Source organism: Euprymna scolopes, chromosome 15 (genome assembly GCF_053919585.1).
Source record: "Euprymna scolopes isolate OS-2025 chromosome 15, ASM5391958v1, whole genome shotgun sequence".
Lineage (NCBI taxonomy): Eukaryota > Metazoa > Mollusca > Cephalopoda > Sepiida > Sepiolidae > Euprymna > Euprymna scolopes.
In genome coordinates this window covers 88,620,578-88,640,300 of record NC_136496.1, presented here as the reverse complement: position 1 = coordinate 88,640,300, position 19,723 = coordinate 88,620,578, and the positions used below count along the sequence as shown (strand labels likewise).

Below are 19,723 nucleotides of genomic sequence, written 5' to 3'. Positions count from 1 at the left end.
CCTTGTGGAGCTGGCATGGGGTTTATGTTGGGAAGCAGGGCTAGCTGGGTTTAGATAGGGCAGTGAGAGAGGGCCAGGAGATGGGATAATTGGGCCTCTCTCCACTATTAGTGTGTATTGACGAAAGAACTGCCTGTTTCTGAGTGTGACACATCTGGAACTGTCAACTCGTATTCCGTATTGGTGGAATTGACAAACTTCAATTATGACTCCAATTTTGTTCCATTTGTTTGGTTAGGGCCCCACTTGATTTTGAATTCGAGAGGAGGGGGGGGGCAGCAGGTTAACCGTGTGCTCCAATAGTCTCTCCGCGTCATGCATGTCTGTTGTACAGGGCTCTTGGTCACTGCGATGCACCAAAAAGTAATCTCTATTTATCTATGACCAAGGGTTTATTGGATACCTGAATAATAGAAGAAATACAAGAGTGTGTTATTCACGCATAGCAACACCACATGTATTACAACAAAATGAATAATCCTTTGTATACATGTACGTACGTTTGCTTGAAAATGAATGTCTAAGGATGAATGGTAGTTATCAAAAGAATAATCATTTGGAAGAAAAGGGAAGAGATATAATCTGTTGGATCGTATAGGTGGTCATGCTGCTGCTTTTAACCCTACATGTCCAGATTTTTCCTGTTATACTAGACCCTCGGTGTCTAGATAAAATGTCATAAAGAATCTTTCTTCACTCTCCCTCATCTGGTTTTATGGATTACATCCTAATTTTGTGACTTCATTCCTACCAATCTTTTAATGGATGACCTTACAAAATTGTTGTTCAGCATTCATGTGGATAGACAAACAAGATCCAACAAGTTTTATAGTAACTAGACCCTTCACGTTTAGACAGTTTATCTTGTGTAACTTAAGTTACTTTTCACATAGATTATCCATGACATTTTGGGTTACAGATCATGTTTTGTATTAAAAGAATATCCTACCGTTGATGATTTCCAACTTAAATGAGTAACATCATCCTGTTTGCATGGAAACCAACTAACAAGATCCAGAGTTTTAGTAATATACTAGACTTTCTGGGTCTAGATGATTCATCTAATGTATATAGTCAATGCCCACATAGGAGACTTTGAACCCTTTGTTTCAGGTCGTCTATCATCATAATATTCTGTTTTATGTTGACACGTGTTGGACGACTGTTATAGGAGTATGTATAGCTAGGTCTGTTCTTACCGTTTTTTTTTTTTTTTTTTTTTTGTAATTGCGGCTACTGCTTTTTGTTGTTGCTGAGTGAATCAAATTTCTGCTGAGCCAACAAAGATTGTGCCTCTGTGTTGTCTTGTCTGCATAAAGTCCTCTTCATTATACCAGCAATAATATAGCTTTTTTAACCCACCTCCCAGCCCAGAGCACCAAAGTTCAATAGATGCATGCAAAGTCAGATGGTTTGGAATAGCACATGTACAGAAACATGGATTTGTGATTCCACGTCTGACACACCCTTGCTTGCTACCCACAGAGACCAAGGGGCAACAGATCTGGATGTTGACTTTAGGATTTTACCACTGCGCTCTATCAGAGGTATGTTCATCAAACAAAATGAGGGGCGGGGGTGAGCATAATGATTTGAATGCATTCTAAATGTTGTGAAAATAACCCTGATAATAAAGATGAGAAATGTAGTCCGAAGAATCCAAACAATATGAAACAGATTTTGGCAACTACCATTCATCCTTTATAGTGTCCTCCATTTTTAAGTGAATATTATATTTTCTTCTTGATAATCATGAAATGTGCCCAATGGCAATCCAAATAACAAGCAAAAATCCATAAATCTTTAATAATTGATATATTGGAATATTTAATCATGATTTATTGTAAAAGGATATTAAGGATAATTGACTTAGGACAAATGGGAAATGAAATCATTGAAACCTTGTAATCCAATCACAAGGCAACAGAAAAACATTTATTTTTGGTTATGTACAATGGAAAACGTTGAAATCATATACAGTTTAATATCTTTTTAAATGCTGACATGTGTTAGATAGCTTTAAAAAATTGACTTCTAAATTAATCTTTCTCTGGTTGTTTATTCCTCTTCCCCTCTGGTCCATTTTTATTGCTTCCTCCCATATTTTCATTTGCCTTTGTAAGCTTAATCCCTGCTACTTCAAATGTTCTAAATTCACCAACCCAAGAACTCTCCTCCATTCTTTCAACATGGCCATACCATTGAAGTCTACTCTTCTGCATGCATCTGCCTTTACTCCTCAGATTTAAGCTTCTCCTGTATGTGTAATTCTAAATTAGGTTTTTTAATTTTTGAGATGAGGATTTTAACGCAAATCAATCTAATAAGCGACCAAATTTGTATAATTGGGAGAAAAAATTAATTTGGACTTTTTTTTTTTTTTTTTTAAATTCAAAGAGGGAAGGTACAGAATAGTTAAGAAATCACCCCTAATGAATACTAAATAGTACTTTATTATGTAAAAACTCATTCTTGACATGGGATGGGTTTTGTAAACTATTCTGGTCCTACAGTTTCCTTATTTTGTATACCAATCGTCGGTTCTTTTTAATCGTTTATGCCAATTTCAAATAGCATTAACAACAAACATATACAAATGAAGTTTGTTGAAAATATCTTGCCTCCCAATTTCCAATCAATTACAAGTAAAAGATTTAAGGAAAATATTTAGAAAGATCTATTCTTGTAATATACGCCCCCATCCCAAGTGTATTTAAAAAAAAAATTTTTTTTTAGGCTTTGCAAAATATATGAAAATATTACGGTTTAAAAACGGTCATTTAAACATTTTTAAAAAGCATCAAATCTATAATTTAATGTTTAGAAATTTTTAAAAAATCATCATCTGGGGAAATATTTTGGAATCATTACGAGCTGTGAAAATATAACATTTTTTTTATTTAAAAAATTTTTTTTTTTATATAATTAGACTACTTGAGGGCTAAACGATGAATCCCCTTTCTTTATAATAACTGTTATCTATACTCCTATAAATTCGTTTTTCTTGTGTGCATCGATATTCATATTAAAAATCTTCTTTTCTATTTATTTAAAAAGAAAATACAATTGTGGAATTGCATTCACTAGCAAAAGATCTATCTAATTTGCGTATTCTTTTAAGCATTCATTTTAATTAATTCCCTATTAGTTTTTTTTCTGTTTTCTTATGGGATGATTATCTTTAGTTAACTATTATGTGTAATTATATTCATGCAAATATTCTACATGATTTATACTTGCATAATCTATGCATAAAAAGTTTACAGTAAACACAAAATTGTTTCCATATATTTATGTATACGTATATTTTTGTTTAATCTATAAAAGTGAACGTGTCTGTATGTCTACATTTTCCTACGAAATAACTCTGTCAATTTTCAGTTTACAGACTCGAAATTTGATATACAGGGTACTGAGATCTGGGAAAATCTTTAATCAGTGTTCTGCTAGAAATTTGGCTGTTAAGGGGTTAAAGTTCAACGATTTGACCTTTGAGAACTCTACCAAACTCCTCCGCCAATTTTGGGTATAAACACTTGAAATTTTACATTTTTTTTTACAAGGTGGTCACCACTTATCAAGACCCGGAAGCCACCCAGGGATAAGGGTTATTGCAAGTACAGTACGTTAGTGTGGAGGTTTAATGAAGTGTTTACTTAAGAGGGTGGTTCATTAGGAATTTGTTTACGTTGTACTTGAAGACATCCAGGTTGTAGTCAGGTGGGAAGCAGACAGATGGAACAGTTCCACAGGCGTGCAGTTCTAAGAAAGAAGCTTTGTTCATGGAATCTACGTTTTGATTTAGGCACAGATAAAGAGTGGGGGGAATTTTTGACAGTGGATTCAGCTAGATGGGTGTTTTTCATGAAAGACTGGCGAGGGGGGGACCAGAGATTGGAGTTAAGATGAGCACTGCCATGGAAATAACGATAAAACAAGGATAGGCTCACAACGTCTCTTCTGTGGGAGAGAGGTTGCAGAGAAGAGAAAAGGGCATCCCCCACTAAGCCACAAAGTCTATTTTGTACTCTGGCAAGGCAGGATAGACTGTTTTTAGCAGCTCCTGCCCAGATATGGCAGTAGTATTCCATCTTTGGACGTACTTGGCTTTTATATAGATAGAGAATTGCATCAGTAGTGAGATATCTTCTGGAGCAGTAAAATGATCCCACCATCTTTCCAGCGACCTTGGCAACAGACTTGATGTACATGTTCCATTTCAGATCAGAAGTAAAGGACAAACCCAGAAGCTTGTCAAAATATGGGGCTTCTCCTAGACGAGAGCCATCCATTTCAATTGATGCCAGATGGGGATCAGAGCTTTGATGATGTAAAGATAGGAGTTTGGTTTTAGATGCATTAAAGGTAACCAGTCACATCTTTCCCCACTGAACCACGCGCTCGAGATCAGAGGAGAGAGAATCAGAGAACTTTGTCATTTACAGCCTTTGATGTGTTGCCGTAGATGGTCGTGTCATCAGCATAGATGTCAACGAATGATTTAAGTATGTGTTTAGGGAGATCATTGATGTAGATCAGGAAGAGAGTTGAGCCCACGATTGACCCTTGAGGGACTCCAGCATTAATGCTGCAGGCCTCTGATTTTTGTCCATCTACCACTACTCTTATGAGCCTATCGGAGAGAAATGATTTAATAATTGAGAAAACATTTCCAGTTATACCATAGCTAGAAATCTTGTGAAGTAGGCCCTTATGCCATACCTTGTCGAAAGCCTTTGATATGTCAAGAGCAATTGCCCTGGAAAGGAAGCCTTTGTCAAGAGATTCACCAATCCTGTGAGATATAACCGTTAGCACATCTGCGGTAGATTTTGCAGAACGGAAACCATATTGTGTGTCACTAAGAAGGTTATTTCTGCTGAGGTGGTTGACTATTTCTCTATTTAATATGGATTCCAGCAACTTACTCATAACACACAGGAGACTTATTGGTCTGTACTGAGAGGGAGATGACTTTTCACCTGAATTCTTAAATACAGGGCATACTGATGAGGTTTTCCAGGGTGTTGGAAAGCACTTCTCCTTAAGGCAACGCTTAAAGTTTTGTAAGTATGGGAGCAAGTTCTGGTTGAAGCTTTTTAAACACTATAATTGGGATGCCGTCAGGGCCAGTTGCTTTACTGGAATCAAGGTTCTTGATTAGCTTGGCGACCTCATGCACAGATATTTGTATGTTACCTAGCGTGTTCTGTGTTATAGGAGGAAATATGAGGCGTTGATGGCCTTCGTCGTAGGTAGAATTAGCTGCAAAGTTCTTTGCAAATAGTTTGGCTTTGTCTGACGCTGACGAGATGACCTCTGATCCATTGATAATGGTTGGGATAGAACGCACACTTCTGTTCAGGATCCTATTTGTTATTTGCCAAAACTGGTGGGAACCAAGCCGCTGATCAGCTACCTTGGATTTAACAGACTGGGCATATAGCTCTCTTGCATTTTTTATTACTCTTTTACAGTGGTTGCTGGCGTTCCTGAAAGCAGCTTTAGTTTCAGTGCATCTATTACGTTGGTAGTTATGGAAAAAGTGATTTCTGTGCGCGATAGCAGCAGCACATTCTGGGGAGAACCATGGCTGGCTGTTAGGTTTTTGTTGGAACTCTTTAGATGGTATGAATCGGTCTATGCCTACAATTAATCATTCGGTCAGATCTAATACTATAGAGGACACATCCTTTTTAAACATGGAATGCAGAGGTAGATCAGATATATCCCAGTCAGCCATAGAGTATCGGTATACAGTACGGTGGAGGGGTACGTCTGGGGACTTATTACATTTTATTTTTATCTTAACTGATATGACGGAGTGGTCGGAGGATCCTAGAGGAGAATGAACGGAACATGAACATAGCTCAGGGAAAGTTAAGAGAAAAAATCTAGAACGCTTGCATATTGACCGGTAGTATCGGGCACACGTGTGGGCTCGCGAACAATCTGAGTGAGGTCATAAGCAATGGCAAAATCATGACAAAACCTCCTCTCATCGTCTGTCTTATTTGAATGGGTCAGTCATTCCACGTCATGGATGTTGAAGTCACCACAGATGTGAATGTTAGCCGAGGGATGTGCAGACAGGATCTGGTCTATTTTCTCAGATATACTCTTAAAGATAGTAACTCAGCTGTTATGGGGCCGATAGAGGGCAAATATAAATACAGTGGTGTAAGCAAGTGCAACCCGGAAGCACATATAGGGTAAAATAGGATCTTCTCTAGAGATATCCCTGCCACACTAGAAGCCATCTTTAATGTAGGCACATATTCCATGCCCATGGCAATCTTGGGGGTCAGATTTAGCTGTTAAGTTAGAGTATCCGTTAATTATGAATTCATCTAGGGAAGTGGTCGGCCCTATTCCAGTTTCGCTTAGAAAGAATATGTCCAGTTTCGTCTCCTGTAATTGGGTTTCAACCTCTGGAAGGTTGGAACGTAGACCCCTGATGTTGGAGACATGGTAGTAGGGGTCTACGTTGGAAGATGGAGTTCTAGATTTATTCGAGTTTTTTTTCTGGCGATATTTCATGTTGAGGTTTTGGGATTTGTGGAACAGGTCGGCATACTTGGTTAGAGCAGGATACAGAGGGAAAGTAAGAGAGAAAAAGACAGGAAGTTTTTTTTTGTAGCACATGAAAAGGTAAAGCCGTAACAATTACACACTATTATGGCATCGAGAGGCCCCACCAGGGACTACTGCATGGTCCAGAATCCATTCACCAAATGGCAATACAGCAGTCCCAGTACTTTGCGTCTGCTGATAGGACAGCCTCCTTAGTGGTTAATCCAAGGTTTGGGTCCCTGACTATCAGGCGGATAACGTCCGCCCAGACAAAACGGTTACCTCCAGCACCCTTACTAGTGACATGGCCACAAGGATAGACATAGACAGAAAAATTTCCGACATCTCAGACTACTGTTCACCAAGTACTACCGACCTTTTAGGCAGCTTTTTCTTCACCCTTTGTCAGAAAAATCACTCATTTGAATGAGGACTGAGGGACAAAAAGGAGAAGCGAGAGTTACTGGAGCTGCCGATAACACATCCACTGTATTATCTACTCTCCATTAAAAAAATAAAATTAAAAAAATAAAAATAAACGGGGAGGAAGGGGAATGAGTACAAGGGACTTATTAATATTTTAGTAAAGTCCGGTGCTAAATTATCAATCACTTTTGATGATAATCTCCCCTCCCATATTAATGGGTGGATGTTTTTGGCGTTATCTATCGTGAGTTTGAATCATTTGAGCTTCACCTTATAATTAAAATCCAATAATGAACTTTTATCAATTTGTGAAGTCAGCTTAATATTAATTTACATTTGAGTTTAGATAATTATTAAAGGTTTTAATTTGTGAGGTTCGTTTTTATAGGTGACTTTTTCTTTGCTAATGTCATTGTGTATTATATTCCGAATATAATTGAATATAAAACTAACGATATTAGATGGTTTGATTGGCTAGCCAGGAAGCAAGCATTTTCAATATAAGCAAGCTTATAGTAATGGTATATATTAAGTATATTACTTAAATAAAGTCCTAACTTTATCTACTGTAATAGAGAAAATAATTCCCGGCATTTTTGTTTTTTTATCGCTAGTTTACTTCAATGTAGCATGAGTGGGCAGTGTTTTGCCTGTTTCAATAGTAGTCGCGAAGGGGGGGGGGGTGACGAATCTCGTCTTAAGTTTGCCAAGACAGGAAAAGTAGAGACAAATACATACATATACATAAATAAAACAAGAAAAACAAGTTTAAACAAGGTAACATGAAATACATTTGTTAGAATGAATTTTAAAATATTTAACGTCTGTTTGACATAATGGTTCGGCGTCCGTTTTTTTAATATTTAGATATAGGTTCCTTGGATATGGATCTAACTTAATAACTTGATTTGAGCCCAAAGCAATAAATATTAAGGGGTCACAATAAGGGTCAAAGTTTAAAAAATTGACCGCTTTTTTTTATGCTCAACATACACATCCAAACACCCGGGCAATGCCGGGCTGAAATGCTAGTTTCCAACCCGTTTCCCTGACCAGGAAGAACAACACGCATCACTTCTAGATCTGTTTTTGACCACAGTTCCCGATGACTGCATAACAAAGGCCCACAGCCCACTCGGGAACGCTGATCATGCAGTGATAATGGTTGAAATCGCCCAAAACTGAAGAGCCAGTGCTCAAAACAACGAGATATTATAATAAGGCTGACTGGGAAGCCATCAGGGAACTAATTAGAGATGCTCCATGGAAAAATATTTTCTCTCTATCTGCTGAACAATGTGCAAACGAGACCACTGACTGGTTCAAAACTGCAATCGAAGCGCATGTTCCCATGCGGAAATTTTATAGTAAGCCCCACTCTCTCCAATGGTTTACGTCGACTTGTGCAACTGCCATTGTTCAAAAGCAGCATGCATACCGTAGGTTTAACCGACATAAGTCCAGTTCAGACAGACTGAAGTATATAGAAGCTAGAAATAACGTTAAGAAAGAAATAGCGACAGCTAAGAGAGAATTTACGGAAACCACTAAAAAGCGCATCGAAGCACAAAAACTAGGAACTCGAGACTTCTGGAAAATCTACAACAGTGTAGTAAATAATGGGCAATCAACAATTCCCCCACTAACCAACAATCACGAGGTTGTCTCCTCGGCAACCGACAAGGCTAACATGCTTGCCAGTCGGTTTGCCTCAAACTCCACACTGGACCCTTCCAACCACCCCCTACCTGACTTTCCTATGCGGACAGACGCCACACTAGACGATCTGAAAACCACCCCTGCTCAGGTGCATGCTATCATAAAAGACCTTGATACCTCAAAAGCATGTGGACCCGATCTTATCCCAGCTGTGCTATTAAAAAAGTGCTCAGCCGAAGTAGCTTCAGTTCTCTCCAAACTCTACAACAAATGCCTTAATGAAGCTTGCTTTCCGGTCTGTTGGAAAACTGCTTCTGTTGTACCAGTATTCAAGAATTCTGGCGAAAGGACAGACCCATCAAATTATCGCCCCATTAGCCTCCTCCCACTTTTTGCCAAAATATTTGAGACCATAATTAACCATGCTCTAGTCCATCATCTTACAGATGCTAAACTACTGACTGACAAACAATATGGATTTAGACAAGCCCGTTCCACAGCAGACATCCTAACTGATCTCTGAACGTATATACCATTCACTGGACAACGCGGGGGGAGGGCAGAGCGGTAGCTCTAGATATATCTAAGGCTTTTGACAGGGTATGGCATGAGGGTCTCCTCAGTAAAATCAGATCATACGGTATCACTGGTAGAATACTTAACATAATTAAATCCTTCTTAGATAAGAGAAAAATCCAGGTTGTCCTCTATGGTCGTACATCCAAACAATATGATATAAATGCGGGGGTGCCCCAGGGTTCTATCCTTGGACCTCTATTGTTCCTGATATTCATAAATGACCTCCCCGACAACATTGCCTCTGAGATGGGTATATATGCTGATGACACTACACTCTATGGCAGGCACGACAGGAAGACGAATGAACACATTTCTAAAGAAATGGCAGAAACACTAGAGGAAGACATCCAATCTGTAGTGGAATGGGGACAAAAGTAGATGGTCGCGTTCAATGCTGCCAAGACTAAATTAGTTTCATTCAATAATTACAAGAAACCCTCTCTACCACCCATAGCAATGGCCAACGACTCTTTATCTGAGAGCCATCTTTCAAACTCCTTGGCCTAACGTTCACAGGAAACATGAGTTGGAACAATTACATTGAAGGCATTGCCAGGGCCGCTGCAAGAAAGGTAGGCTCTCTCTACCGTGCTAGAAAACTACTAACACCCGAAAGTATCCTGTACCTCTATAAGGCCACCATTCGCCCATGTATGGAGTATTGCTGCCACATCTGGGCTGGTGCATCTGCTACTAGTCTCTCGCTCCTTGACAAGGTTCAAAAGAGAGTCGCAAACCTGATAGGCCCTGAACTGGCATCTAAGCTTCAGCCTCTGTCCCATCGACGAAATGTTGCATCCCTCTGCCTTTTCTACAAGTATTTTAGTGGTGAATGCTCTGACGAACTGCAATCACTTGTGCCCCCACGACGTGTGCACCCTCGACAAACCCGACAGGCTGCTAAATCCCACCCCCACACTGTAGAGATCCCTAGATGTAAAAGATCTTTTTACTCCAATAGTTTCTTCCCCAGAACCGCTAGACTCTGGAATTCCATTCCAGGTCCCTGCTTCCCCAACAGTACTGACGTGCAGAAGTTCAAGTGTAACGTGAACCGACACCTTGCTGCCCAAATCCCTACATAGTACCCCAGTAGTTGTTGCCCCTGATAGTAGCCCCCTACACCAAAGTGGCAATTTGCCTTGTTTGGGGTGAAAATGTAATAAAAAAAAAAAATAAATAAATAAAAAAATAATAAAACTAAGAATAAATAATAAATATTTTCTTTTGTGAAATCTTGCATTCTCCAAATTAAATTTTGAACATTAGCATTAACTGGTAGAAATCTTGTACAGTGAACTGACTTGAACATGGATATAGAAACCAGAAAGTTATAAAATGGATACATTTTTCAATTAATGGGAAAATTTGCCACAAACCATTTAGTTTAAAAAATTTTCAATGTGCTGGAAATTTCATTATATTCTGTTCAACAATTGGATGTATTGAGAGTTATAGACTGACTAGCGGGAGGGGTACCCGGCGTTGCCCAGGTGCTTGGAGATGTGTGGGGTTTTGGGTAAAGCAAAATAAAAGAATAAAAAATCGTTGCCCGTGTGTTTGTGTCGAGGGGGGGGGGTTAAAATTTAAAAAGTTTGGATAGATAAGTATGAAGGATCAAACCCGAACCCTTGAGTCGAAGTTGGAAATTAAAGTGCGAAAAAAAAACGCGCGACGTTAACCACTGGGCCACCACGAAATAGTAACGGAAACATGTTTTAATTTATTTAAGTATTAAGAATTGATAGGTGCCCGTACTTAATGACTTAATGAGGTCAACTTTCACGGTTGGGCAGTATTTTATTTACTGCGGGGCAGCTTTTTTTTTTTAGTTTTTGTTTCCCCAAGATGTTGGGGGGGGGGACCAGCTCCCCATAAAAAGGGGATTGTCCAAATTGAATAGCAATTGTCTGATATAAGGAGAAACTCCACATTGATCAAAGCTGATTGCTTTTGGATGTCTTAAGCTTCGTTTCGCTTTTATTATTGTACGATAAAGCTCAATTCACACACGATTGAAAAATGTTGAATATTTAGCTTTTCAAACTCTGGCAAATAAAATAGACAAGCGACCCCAATTAACTTGTAGATATTATCATTTAGACATAATATAAAAAGTTTTAAGAAGTGAGCCGACCAATCGCTTCTTGGAAAAAAGCCTTTCTCGGACATACACAAAAGGCGAACACACACACACACACACACACACACACACACATTTTCGCTTTTATATATATAGATTAGAAAAACAGCAAAATTAAGAAATCTGGCTAAAATCAAGGAACTAGAAAAAATGGGTTCCTTGTACAATGAGCTGTAAAACCTATGATTTTAGATTATGCTTTCTACAAGCCCTCAAGGTGTATTGATAATAGTTCACAGCTTATATTCTTCAGTCATGATGTTCCCTTCAAAGTCATAAGTGAAAATACAATACTGCAATTTTTAATGATGGGACATAGTTTTGTGATTGAAAATATAATTACAATCTGTATAAAATTTCCTTTAATTTGATATGCTACAAACCATATTTTAATACTTTCTATGAATCGTGTGTTGGATTTCCCGGTCACCATCTTGGATGTTTCACTGTGTGTAATGTCCAGAATTTTACTTCGCATGATGATAAAATCTCACCTACCATTTTCTAAGCTGTTTTTATTATGTTTCTAATTAGTAATTAAAATGAAACTTAAAGATGCTAATTAGTATGCAAGTTACCAAATGAAATAGTCATAAATACAGCCATCTGAACCTTCAAGGTGTTGTGATAATGTGTTCAAATTTCATCATAATATCTTAAGATCTAAAGATACAGCTGCTTAAAGATGGGTAGTTCTGTAAATTGTACAAATTTCCTACGATTTTCAATCACAAGCTTATATGCGTTTGAATAGAACTAACTTAAGACAAAATGTCCAGGTAACAGGGCATTTTCTGATGCTTTGACTGGTCATTACTCCAGTACTAATGGACCGATTAAAAATAAATAAATAAAGACCATATTTCTTCTTTTTTTATGCTCTTTTGAATAATGTTTAGTTTGAGTTTCTTGGATGTAAAGAAACAAGGCTGATGGCCATTAGTCACGTGGTCTCGTGTAATGAATAAATGCGTGAATGTAGGATTGACATGAAATTCTTAAAGATAAGCTAAAATGGACTGAAATGACTTAAATAAATAAAAAATAAATGACTTAAAATGACTTTAATGAACTTAAAGATGAATTGAATGACCTTAAGAATGACTTGAATGCTTAAAAAATAACTGGAATCCTTCAAAAACAACTTGAATGATCTGGACAATGGTTGTAAAGTGGGTGATCATTTTACATTAAATTAATGCAGAAAAGTGACCCCCCACTTTATATCACAAAGTTACAAACATAAGTACAGCATGTAGGAAGAAAGATACTACACTTTGATCTTGGCCAAAAGGCCAAGAACAGCAGTATTTATTTGCTCTCCCACCAAATAAATTAGGCACAAGGCCGATTTTTACTGTGAGGAGTGAAGGGGAAATGGGGACCAACTCCCCGAGGAGTAGGGGAGCTGGATAGTGACAATTGGTATGAAGAGTGGCCCCTCCATTGACCAAGGTCTTATATGTGGGATTGCCCCCACATATGGTCTTTGCTTGCAGTATCTGCCAGAACACACTTTGATCTGGGCCAAAAGGCCAAGAAAAGCTTTAAAAGCTACGAACAGCATCTAATAATAACAGACCTTTGATCTTAACCAAAAAGGCCAAGCACAAAAGCGTTACGGACAGACGGACCGACTGATAGTCGCTTGCACACTACTAAAAATGGTCTGGTATTGCTATTGTCAAATGATGTCAAGAATATTGTATATCTATAATAAAAACTTTTTTTTTTTTAATTTTCTTTTGTTCTAGCTGGGGATGGAGGTATCATGCTAGTCATTCACTCGCTATCTCCTACATTCTAACTGGGATATCTTTTTAAAATTCTGTTCCTTCTGTTAATAAACACAGCATACTGGATTTCACCTTAAATGAATCCAGAAGCAGACACCATAACATAACTGACGCAGATTACGCACTCAATATTACTCTGTTCAAATAACACTGCTGATATGCAAACGCTGTTACATGAGCTAGAAAAGCCTGCAAATAACATTTATGTTAATGTTGAGACAAAGTTTGTGACTTTCAATGCAGAGGGAGAGATCAAACCTCATGATTGAACAACACTGAAAGAAGTCACTGAGTTTACGTACCTGGGCAGCAACATAGGTTCCATGGAGAGAGATTTTGAAATTCTTATCTCAAAAGCATTGGATAAGCTGTGTAAGCTGTGGTCAGTATGAACTTCAAGGCTAACTGCAAACTGAAAAGGCAGTTCTTCAGAAGAGTAGTGGAGACTGTCCTTGCTTATGGTGCTACAACCTGGACACTCACTATGGCATGTACATCCGTATATTATGAACAGTGTCAAATATATTTTGGCAAAATCATCCACAAAGCAGCAACTGTATGGCAACCTACCTGCCATATCTACTACCATCAGGAAACAACGTCTACGATTTACCAGTTTCTGCCAGAGGAGCAAGTAGGAGCTGGTGAGATGTATTGCTGTAGACTACACAGCACGGCTGCATGAGCATAGAATGATCTAGATCCATGTACCTCCAGCAAGTTGCACATGACGAAAGCTGATTCTGAAGACCTCGGGCAACTGATGGAAGACAGGGAAGTCTGTAGAGAGCCCCATTGGTCTCTGCAAGGATCTTGACCAAATAGATTTTAATTTACATTCTTTGAATACTTTTTTCTCTTATGTGTGTATGTCTAGCTAAAAGTCCAAAACATCCACAAAATTAGCATATTTTTGATCAATGTTGTTCTGGATGAATAACATGTAAAATGAGAAAGATAAATGATTCATGCATTAGAGGTCAACTGGTCTAGGTTTTGTCGGGATGTTTTCTCCTCCCCACTCCCATGGACACTATTGCAAATCATAGAATTGGATATGTAAAATTGAGATTTTCTTGTATTTTATGTACTATTATTGGAATGGTATGAACCCACAACCTTCCTCTCTTCAAACATGGATAAAATGTAATCAATGTTCCATACAATGGATTAAAATGTGTGTGATTGTATGTCTGCCAAAAACTTTTGACATACACAACCAACACTGACAAAATCAGTATTGTTTAAAAGGTTAGTCTCTCAGATGACAAATATCCAAAAATTGGCAAAAAACATTAATTTTTTATTGTTAACTGGGCCGTTTTTTACAAGGAGGGGTCAGTTTTTTTGTTGACATTTTTGCAAAGTCATCATACGCCTTGCAATGACTAACCTTATTTCGAATGCCGGCGACAGCTAAGCAATTGTTTTTTTTCCCCCACCTTTTTTCCTCCTTTGCATTGAGCTGCCTGCCTGCTTACTACTTTTTTTTTTTTTTTTTTTTTTTTAGGGGGTCCATTGATCAATACCCTTATCATAAAACCTCTCTACACCTAGGCAATGCCGGGACCCCTGTGTATTATTAATTTCAGCATTAAGCCCCCCCCCCCAGGGTTTCTATATAACCTTATTCCACTGAAAATGAAGACCTTTTTTAACTACTGTTCATGTGTTGTCTTAACTCCCTAAACTGTATAGCTCTTTTGTGTGAACATTCATCTGTAATTAATGCCAAGCTACAATCATTTAAAGTATAACATTTAATTGTTGCTTAAAAAAAAAAAAAAAAGTGTATAATTCTATATATAATTTTTTTGTTTACCTATTCACTAAATATGGAATGTTAAAAAAAATTTTAAATGTAATACACTGATATTAATTTTTTTTTATTTTTCAGGGTAATGAAAACTCATTGCCAATGGAGCTTTGCTCCAATTGTAAGTATATCGATTTAATATATCAACATTTTTTTTATTTGAAATCATTAAAATAGAAACATGTAAAATATTCAAGCAATTATGTGAAGCTTGACTAATCATATTTATGTCGTAAGTGTGGAAAAGTTTTTTCTTAAGCAGTAGTACATAATTAGTACATCATTCTAAGCTTACAAGTCTGCATTTGTATAATCCTATGTAATAATTGCAAAGTATGCATCAGTGAAACTCTGCATCCTCTAAAAAAATGATTTCTGAACACAAGACCCATAAAACATGGTGATACTAAGAATGGACTGGTCACACATTAAACTACAATTTGCATTATTTAGACTGCTCTAATCTTGAGATTTTATTTATTTATTTTTTTTTGCAAAAAACACTGAGGAAATGATGGACTTGAAAGATAAAGATATGTGATAGGTTAGTTTGGAAGTGAATTTTTAAAAGCTGTCCAACACATGCCAGCATGTAAAACAAATGTTAAACCAGATATATCGAATTTGTCTTCAACACTTGAATATCTGACTTCATCCAGCTTTAGCCTAAGCGACACTAAATATTGTAATTTGGAGCCAAAATCCAGGCACCATAATCACAGTTTTTATTTACTTGCCTCTCCATGATGGCAGAGTTAAACACAAGGTCGGCTTTTAATGTGGGGAAAATCCAGCTTCCCAAAAAGGGGCACTCTGGATAGGAACAAAAATAAAGATTCTCTCGGTCATGAAGGATTGTTCCTCCATTATCTGAGGGCAGAAAAGGTAGTGTAGCATCAGAACAGATACCACACTGTGATCTTGGCCTGAAGGCCAAATCTCACTGATAACACTGTCCTTTTCAGAATAAACCCTACAACATTTTGTGAGTATCAATTTTCCTGTGAACAACTTTCCTCTTCAATCGACTTAACAATCCCCCGTAATTGGAATCTGATAAATGTCCAACCATCCTTAAAGCAACAAAACTGCCAACTAAATGCTCAATACTAATATTCTTTTCATAGGAGTAACTGAACCATTCCATAAATGCAAATTGTATCATGACCAAATAAACTATCCATTTAACAGAATTTCTGTGTTCCTTTGTCTATTGCCATGGTTGTTTCTAAAAGTTGTATGACTAACCCTTCATACTCGGCTTCTGCAACAAGTGGTAATCCTTGATATGTCTGGGTAAAGCTGGTACAGGCTTTGATTACCTTTCGTGTCCCTATATACTTGCCTACCCATAAGTTAGACACAAGGCCAGTTTTTAATGTAGGATAAAATCCAGTTCACCAAAAGATGTTCTGGATTAGTCAGTTTTGTAGCCACATCTGGTCATGGCAACTTTTGATCTACCCATTCATGTTCTCAAGTAGTTTAATATTTTCTGCTGGAGCCATCGTGTGTGTGTGTGTGTGTGTGTGTATAATTTTTTTATTTTTATTTTTTTTTTTTTTTTGACATAATTATGATAAATATACATTGACTTAAAAGTAAAACCATATAATATATCATGTACATTTAAGTGGTGCTAAAACCCATCTGCAAATGCATTAAATAGAAAAAAAAATGGAGCCAGTGGAAGAGATGAAGAGAAAAGGAGCAAGTGTAAAAGACTGGTGCATTAAGTACCATTGCTCATTTATTATTAGACTGGCCTTATGTTCATGAAATCTCAGAAGTATACATGATCAAGTCATTAGGATCTTATATAATTTTTTTTTTTTTTTTCCCCCATTTTAGAAAAGTGGCTACCTCACTCAGTTCATTTATTTTTTAATGTCTCTTGACATTAATTTTCATCCCCATTAGATCAATTGGTTTTAAACTTATCTGATCTGTCAGTTTGAGGTTAACTTTTGTGTCAAATAATGGCTTACTTTAGCAATACTGATATTAAATTCAAGATGTTATTACATCTCTTTTTCTACGAAGGTAAATTTCTCATTACTTGATAGGGCATTTAACTTTGTCAATATCATACTGCCTTATGGCTTTATATACTTAGAAGAAAGTTTGTCAGGTTAGAATGTCATCTCCCCTACCATCTAACCAAAAGTGCATTTCAAATTATGTGCTTATTTTATATAATTTCTGTAAATATAACATTTTGACCCCACCCACCCTCAATGTTACATCGAGAAGTGTTTTGTTGAAATTTGTGTTTTATCTTTTAAAGTATAAGAAAATAACCGCAAGGTGATCTTGAACTGCCAACCTTTTTAACAACTGACCGATTATGCCAAATTTGATTGTTGTTACTCAAATTTACATAGGAAAGATGTTTCTTTTTCTTTTTTTTTTTTTTTACATGATTAAATATATAAAATAATTGTCATTTGTGAGATATCGTTTGAAGTTTTAGATGTTAGAAATTTAAGAAAACTAAAACTGTTTTTTTTTTTTTTAAAATAAATTTCCCTTAAAAAAAATGAATGAACAAGGTCCTTAAGCGTTTTTTTTCTTTCTTTTTTTTTTTTAATATTTTTCTTCCCCCATCACTTATAAAAATCTCAAAGATAGAAGTCTGAAGGTGTTAATCTCAAATTTCAAACAATATTTCAAAAAGTGTCAATATTTTATTAACAATGTCATATAAGCCACACGTAGCACAAGATAAGAAAGTCAGATCATTAGATTAGCATTTCTCAACACCTTCCATTCTTGAGATTTTTATATCTTTGACAAAATATGTTTAAAAATATAAACTCTTGCAAAGGGTCTTATCTAGTTGAAAGCTTGCTCATTCATTTCTTTAAGGTAAATAAAATGTTTTTGGCTTAAATTTCTAAGAACATCTCAGATTTAAGTATATCTTGATGGATTTTATAGTATATATATATATATATATATATATATATATATAAAATAAAAATTACAATTAAATTTACCAAAATGATCCAAGATCGTAAAATTAAAGTATAATATAAATATTAAAGAATTAATATTTATAAAGTTATCTCAGCCAGATGTAAAAGCTTGATAAAACCAAATAGGAGATAGAGCTTATAATATATATATATATATATATTTTTCTTTTTGCTTGTAACTGATTACTTACACCAAAATATGAATAAATGAAGTCTAGTTTTTCCATACATGAAATATTTATATTTACTTTGAATTTAATTATTCCTGCCTATTAATTTGTAACAAAAGCAAGTTTGATGCCTTGTAAATTGTGTTCAATCAAAGGAAAGAAAAACTAACTATATTAAAAAAAAAAATACCATCTTTGATTTGATTCTATATGTGGGTAAATACATAACTGATTAAATACTTCAGTATTGTCATTTTATCTGCATTTGCCTCGTATAATTTTCTATTAAACAATATCTTCAACCTAATATTGCATTGTGACTGCTTTCACTTATCAAACTTGAAAAGTTTTAAGTTTTTCTAAAGATTTCAATCGCAGCAATAGAATGCCATAATTCTAACCGTTTGAGCCTGCCATTTACTTCTATTCTTTCATCTGATTAAAAACCACCGGTTTTCAGTGAAGATGTTTTTATTGCAAATAAAAATCCTGGTTTAACATCTGTTTTGCTTGTCACAAGCATTGAACGTTTTCGTAGTCTCTTTCAAGATATCTCTCCAGAGTGTTCGCTAATCTGAGAGATGAGATGAAATCCTGAGACAAACCCTCATCTCCTCATTTCCCAGTCTTTATGTGCACCCAAACCAACAGTCCATGTGATCTTCAACTGATACTCATTTCATTTATAAACAAAACTGAAAAAAAAAACAACCTCTTGTTCTATTTTAATACAGATTACAATGAGCTCTACTTAATCTATTTTAATCATTTTTTTTCTCTTGCCTTGTGATTGGGTGGGTTTTTTTTCTATCGATTAGAAACTGTTCAAAATAACTAAGTTTATTTGCGAGATCATAAATGGATTACAAAATAAAGCTGACAATAGACGTTTTTGCTTAACAATTACAAATATTTTAGCCTCTGACCCCCCCCCCCCCACTTGTGAGTATGCGTTTTATTTATCTCTATTGGCATGGAGAATCTTAAAAGTTAATACATATTGATGGAGTTCCATTTTACAAGTTTCTAGTTGGAAGATTGCTCATCTCTCTTTCGCTCTTTGAATTTTACATTGTGACTAGCTAATCCAAAATTCTTATCACTGGCTTTAATTTAAATTCTTTCCCACATCACATTAAGTTAACCAATCTTTCCATTTCAAATTTGAATGACACTTTGAATATTTTATTTTTGAATGACATTAGGTATCTCATAGCAAAATTCTATTTTCATATCTAAAGTTTTAATGTATGTACATAACTTTTTGCAAAACGATTGTACCAAATTTATTTTGGTAATTCTATTAGCCACCAAAAATTTATATCTGTTCAACTGGTGCAACCAGATCGGGATTTTTGAAGATGGCTTCCTGACTCATATGCATCTGCATTAAACTTTTTTTTAACTCTTTGTACAACTAAATCATTTTCTGCAAAGCTAAAAACAAAAACAGTCCGCCTCCCCTCTTTCCCTTTTTTCTTTTTCCACCCCCACTTCTCTTCTGGCTTACTAACTTAAAACACACCAACCAAGAATATTATAAACCCTTTCCCTTGCAGAGCTAAATTATGGTCTGTGGAGCT

General features: G+C 36.2%; 1 protein-coding gene across 1 annotated transcript in view; it reads left to right on the top strand.

Annotated features, from left to right (window-relative positions):
* LOC145293967 (calcineurin subunit B type 1) overlaps positions 1–19,723 on the top strand; it is a 113,309-nt gene that overhangs the window by 21,828 nt on the left and 71,758 nt on the right. Inside the window, exon 2 of the mRNA XM_080140842.1 lies at positions 15,074–15,113. Coding sequence (XP_079996968.1) covers positions 15,074–15,113 — 40 coding nt within the window. The remainder of the gene's footprint in view (positions 1–15,073; positions 15,114–19,723) is intronic.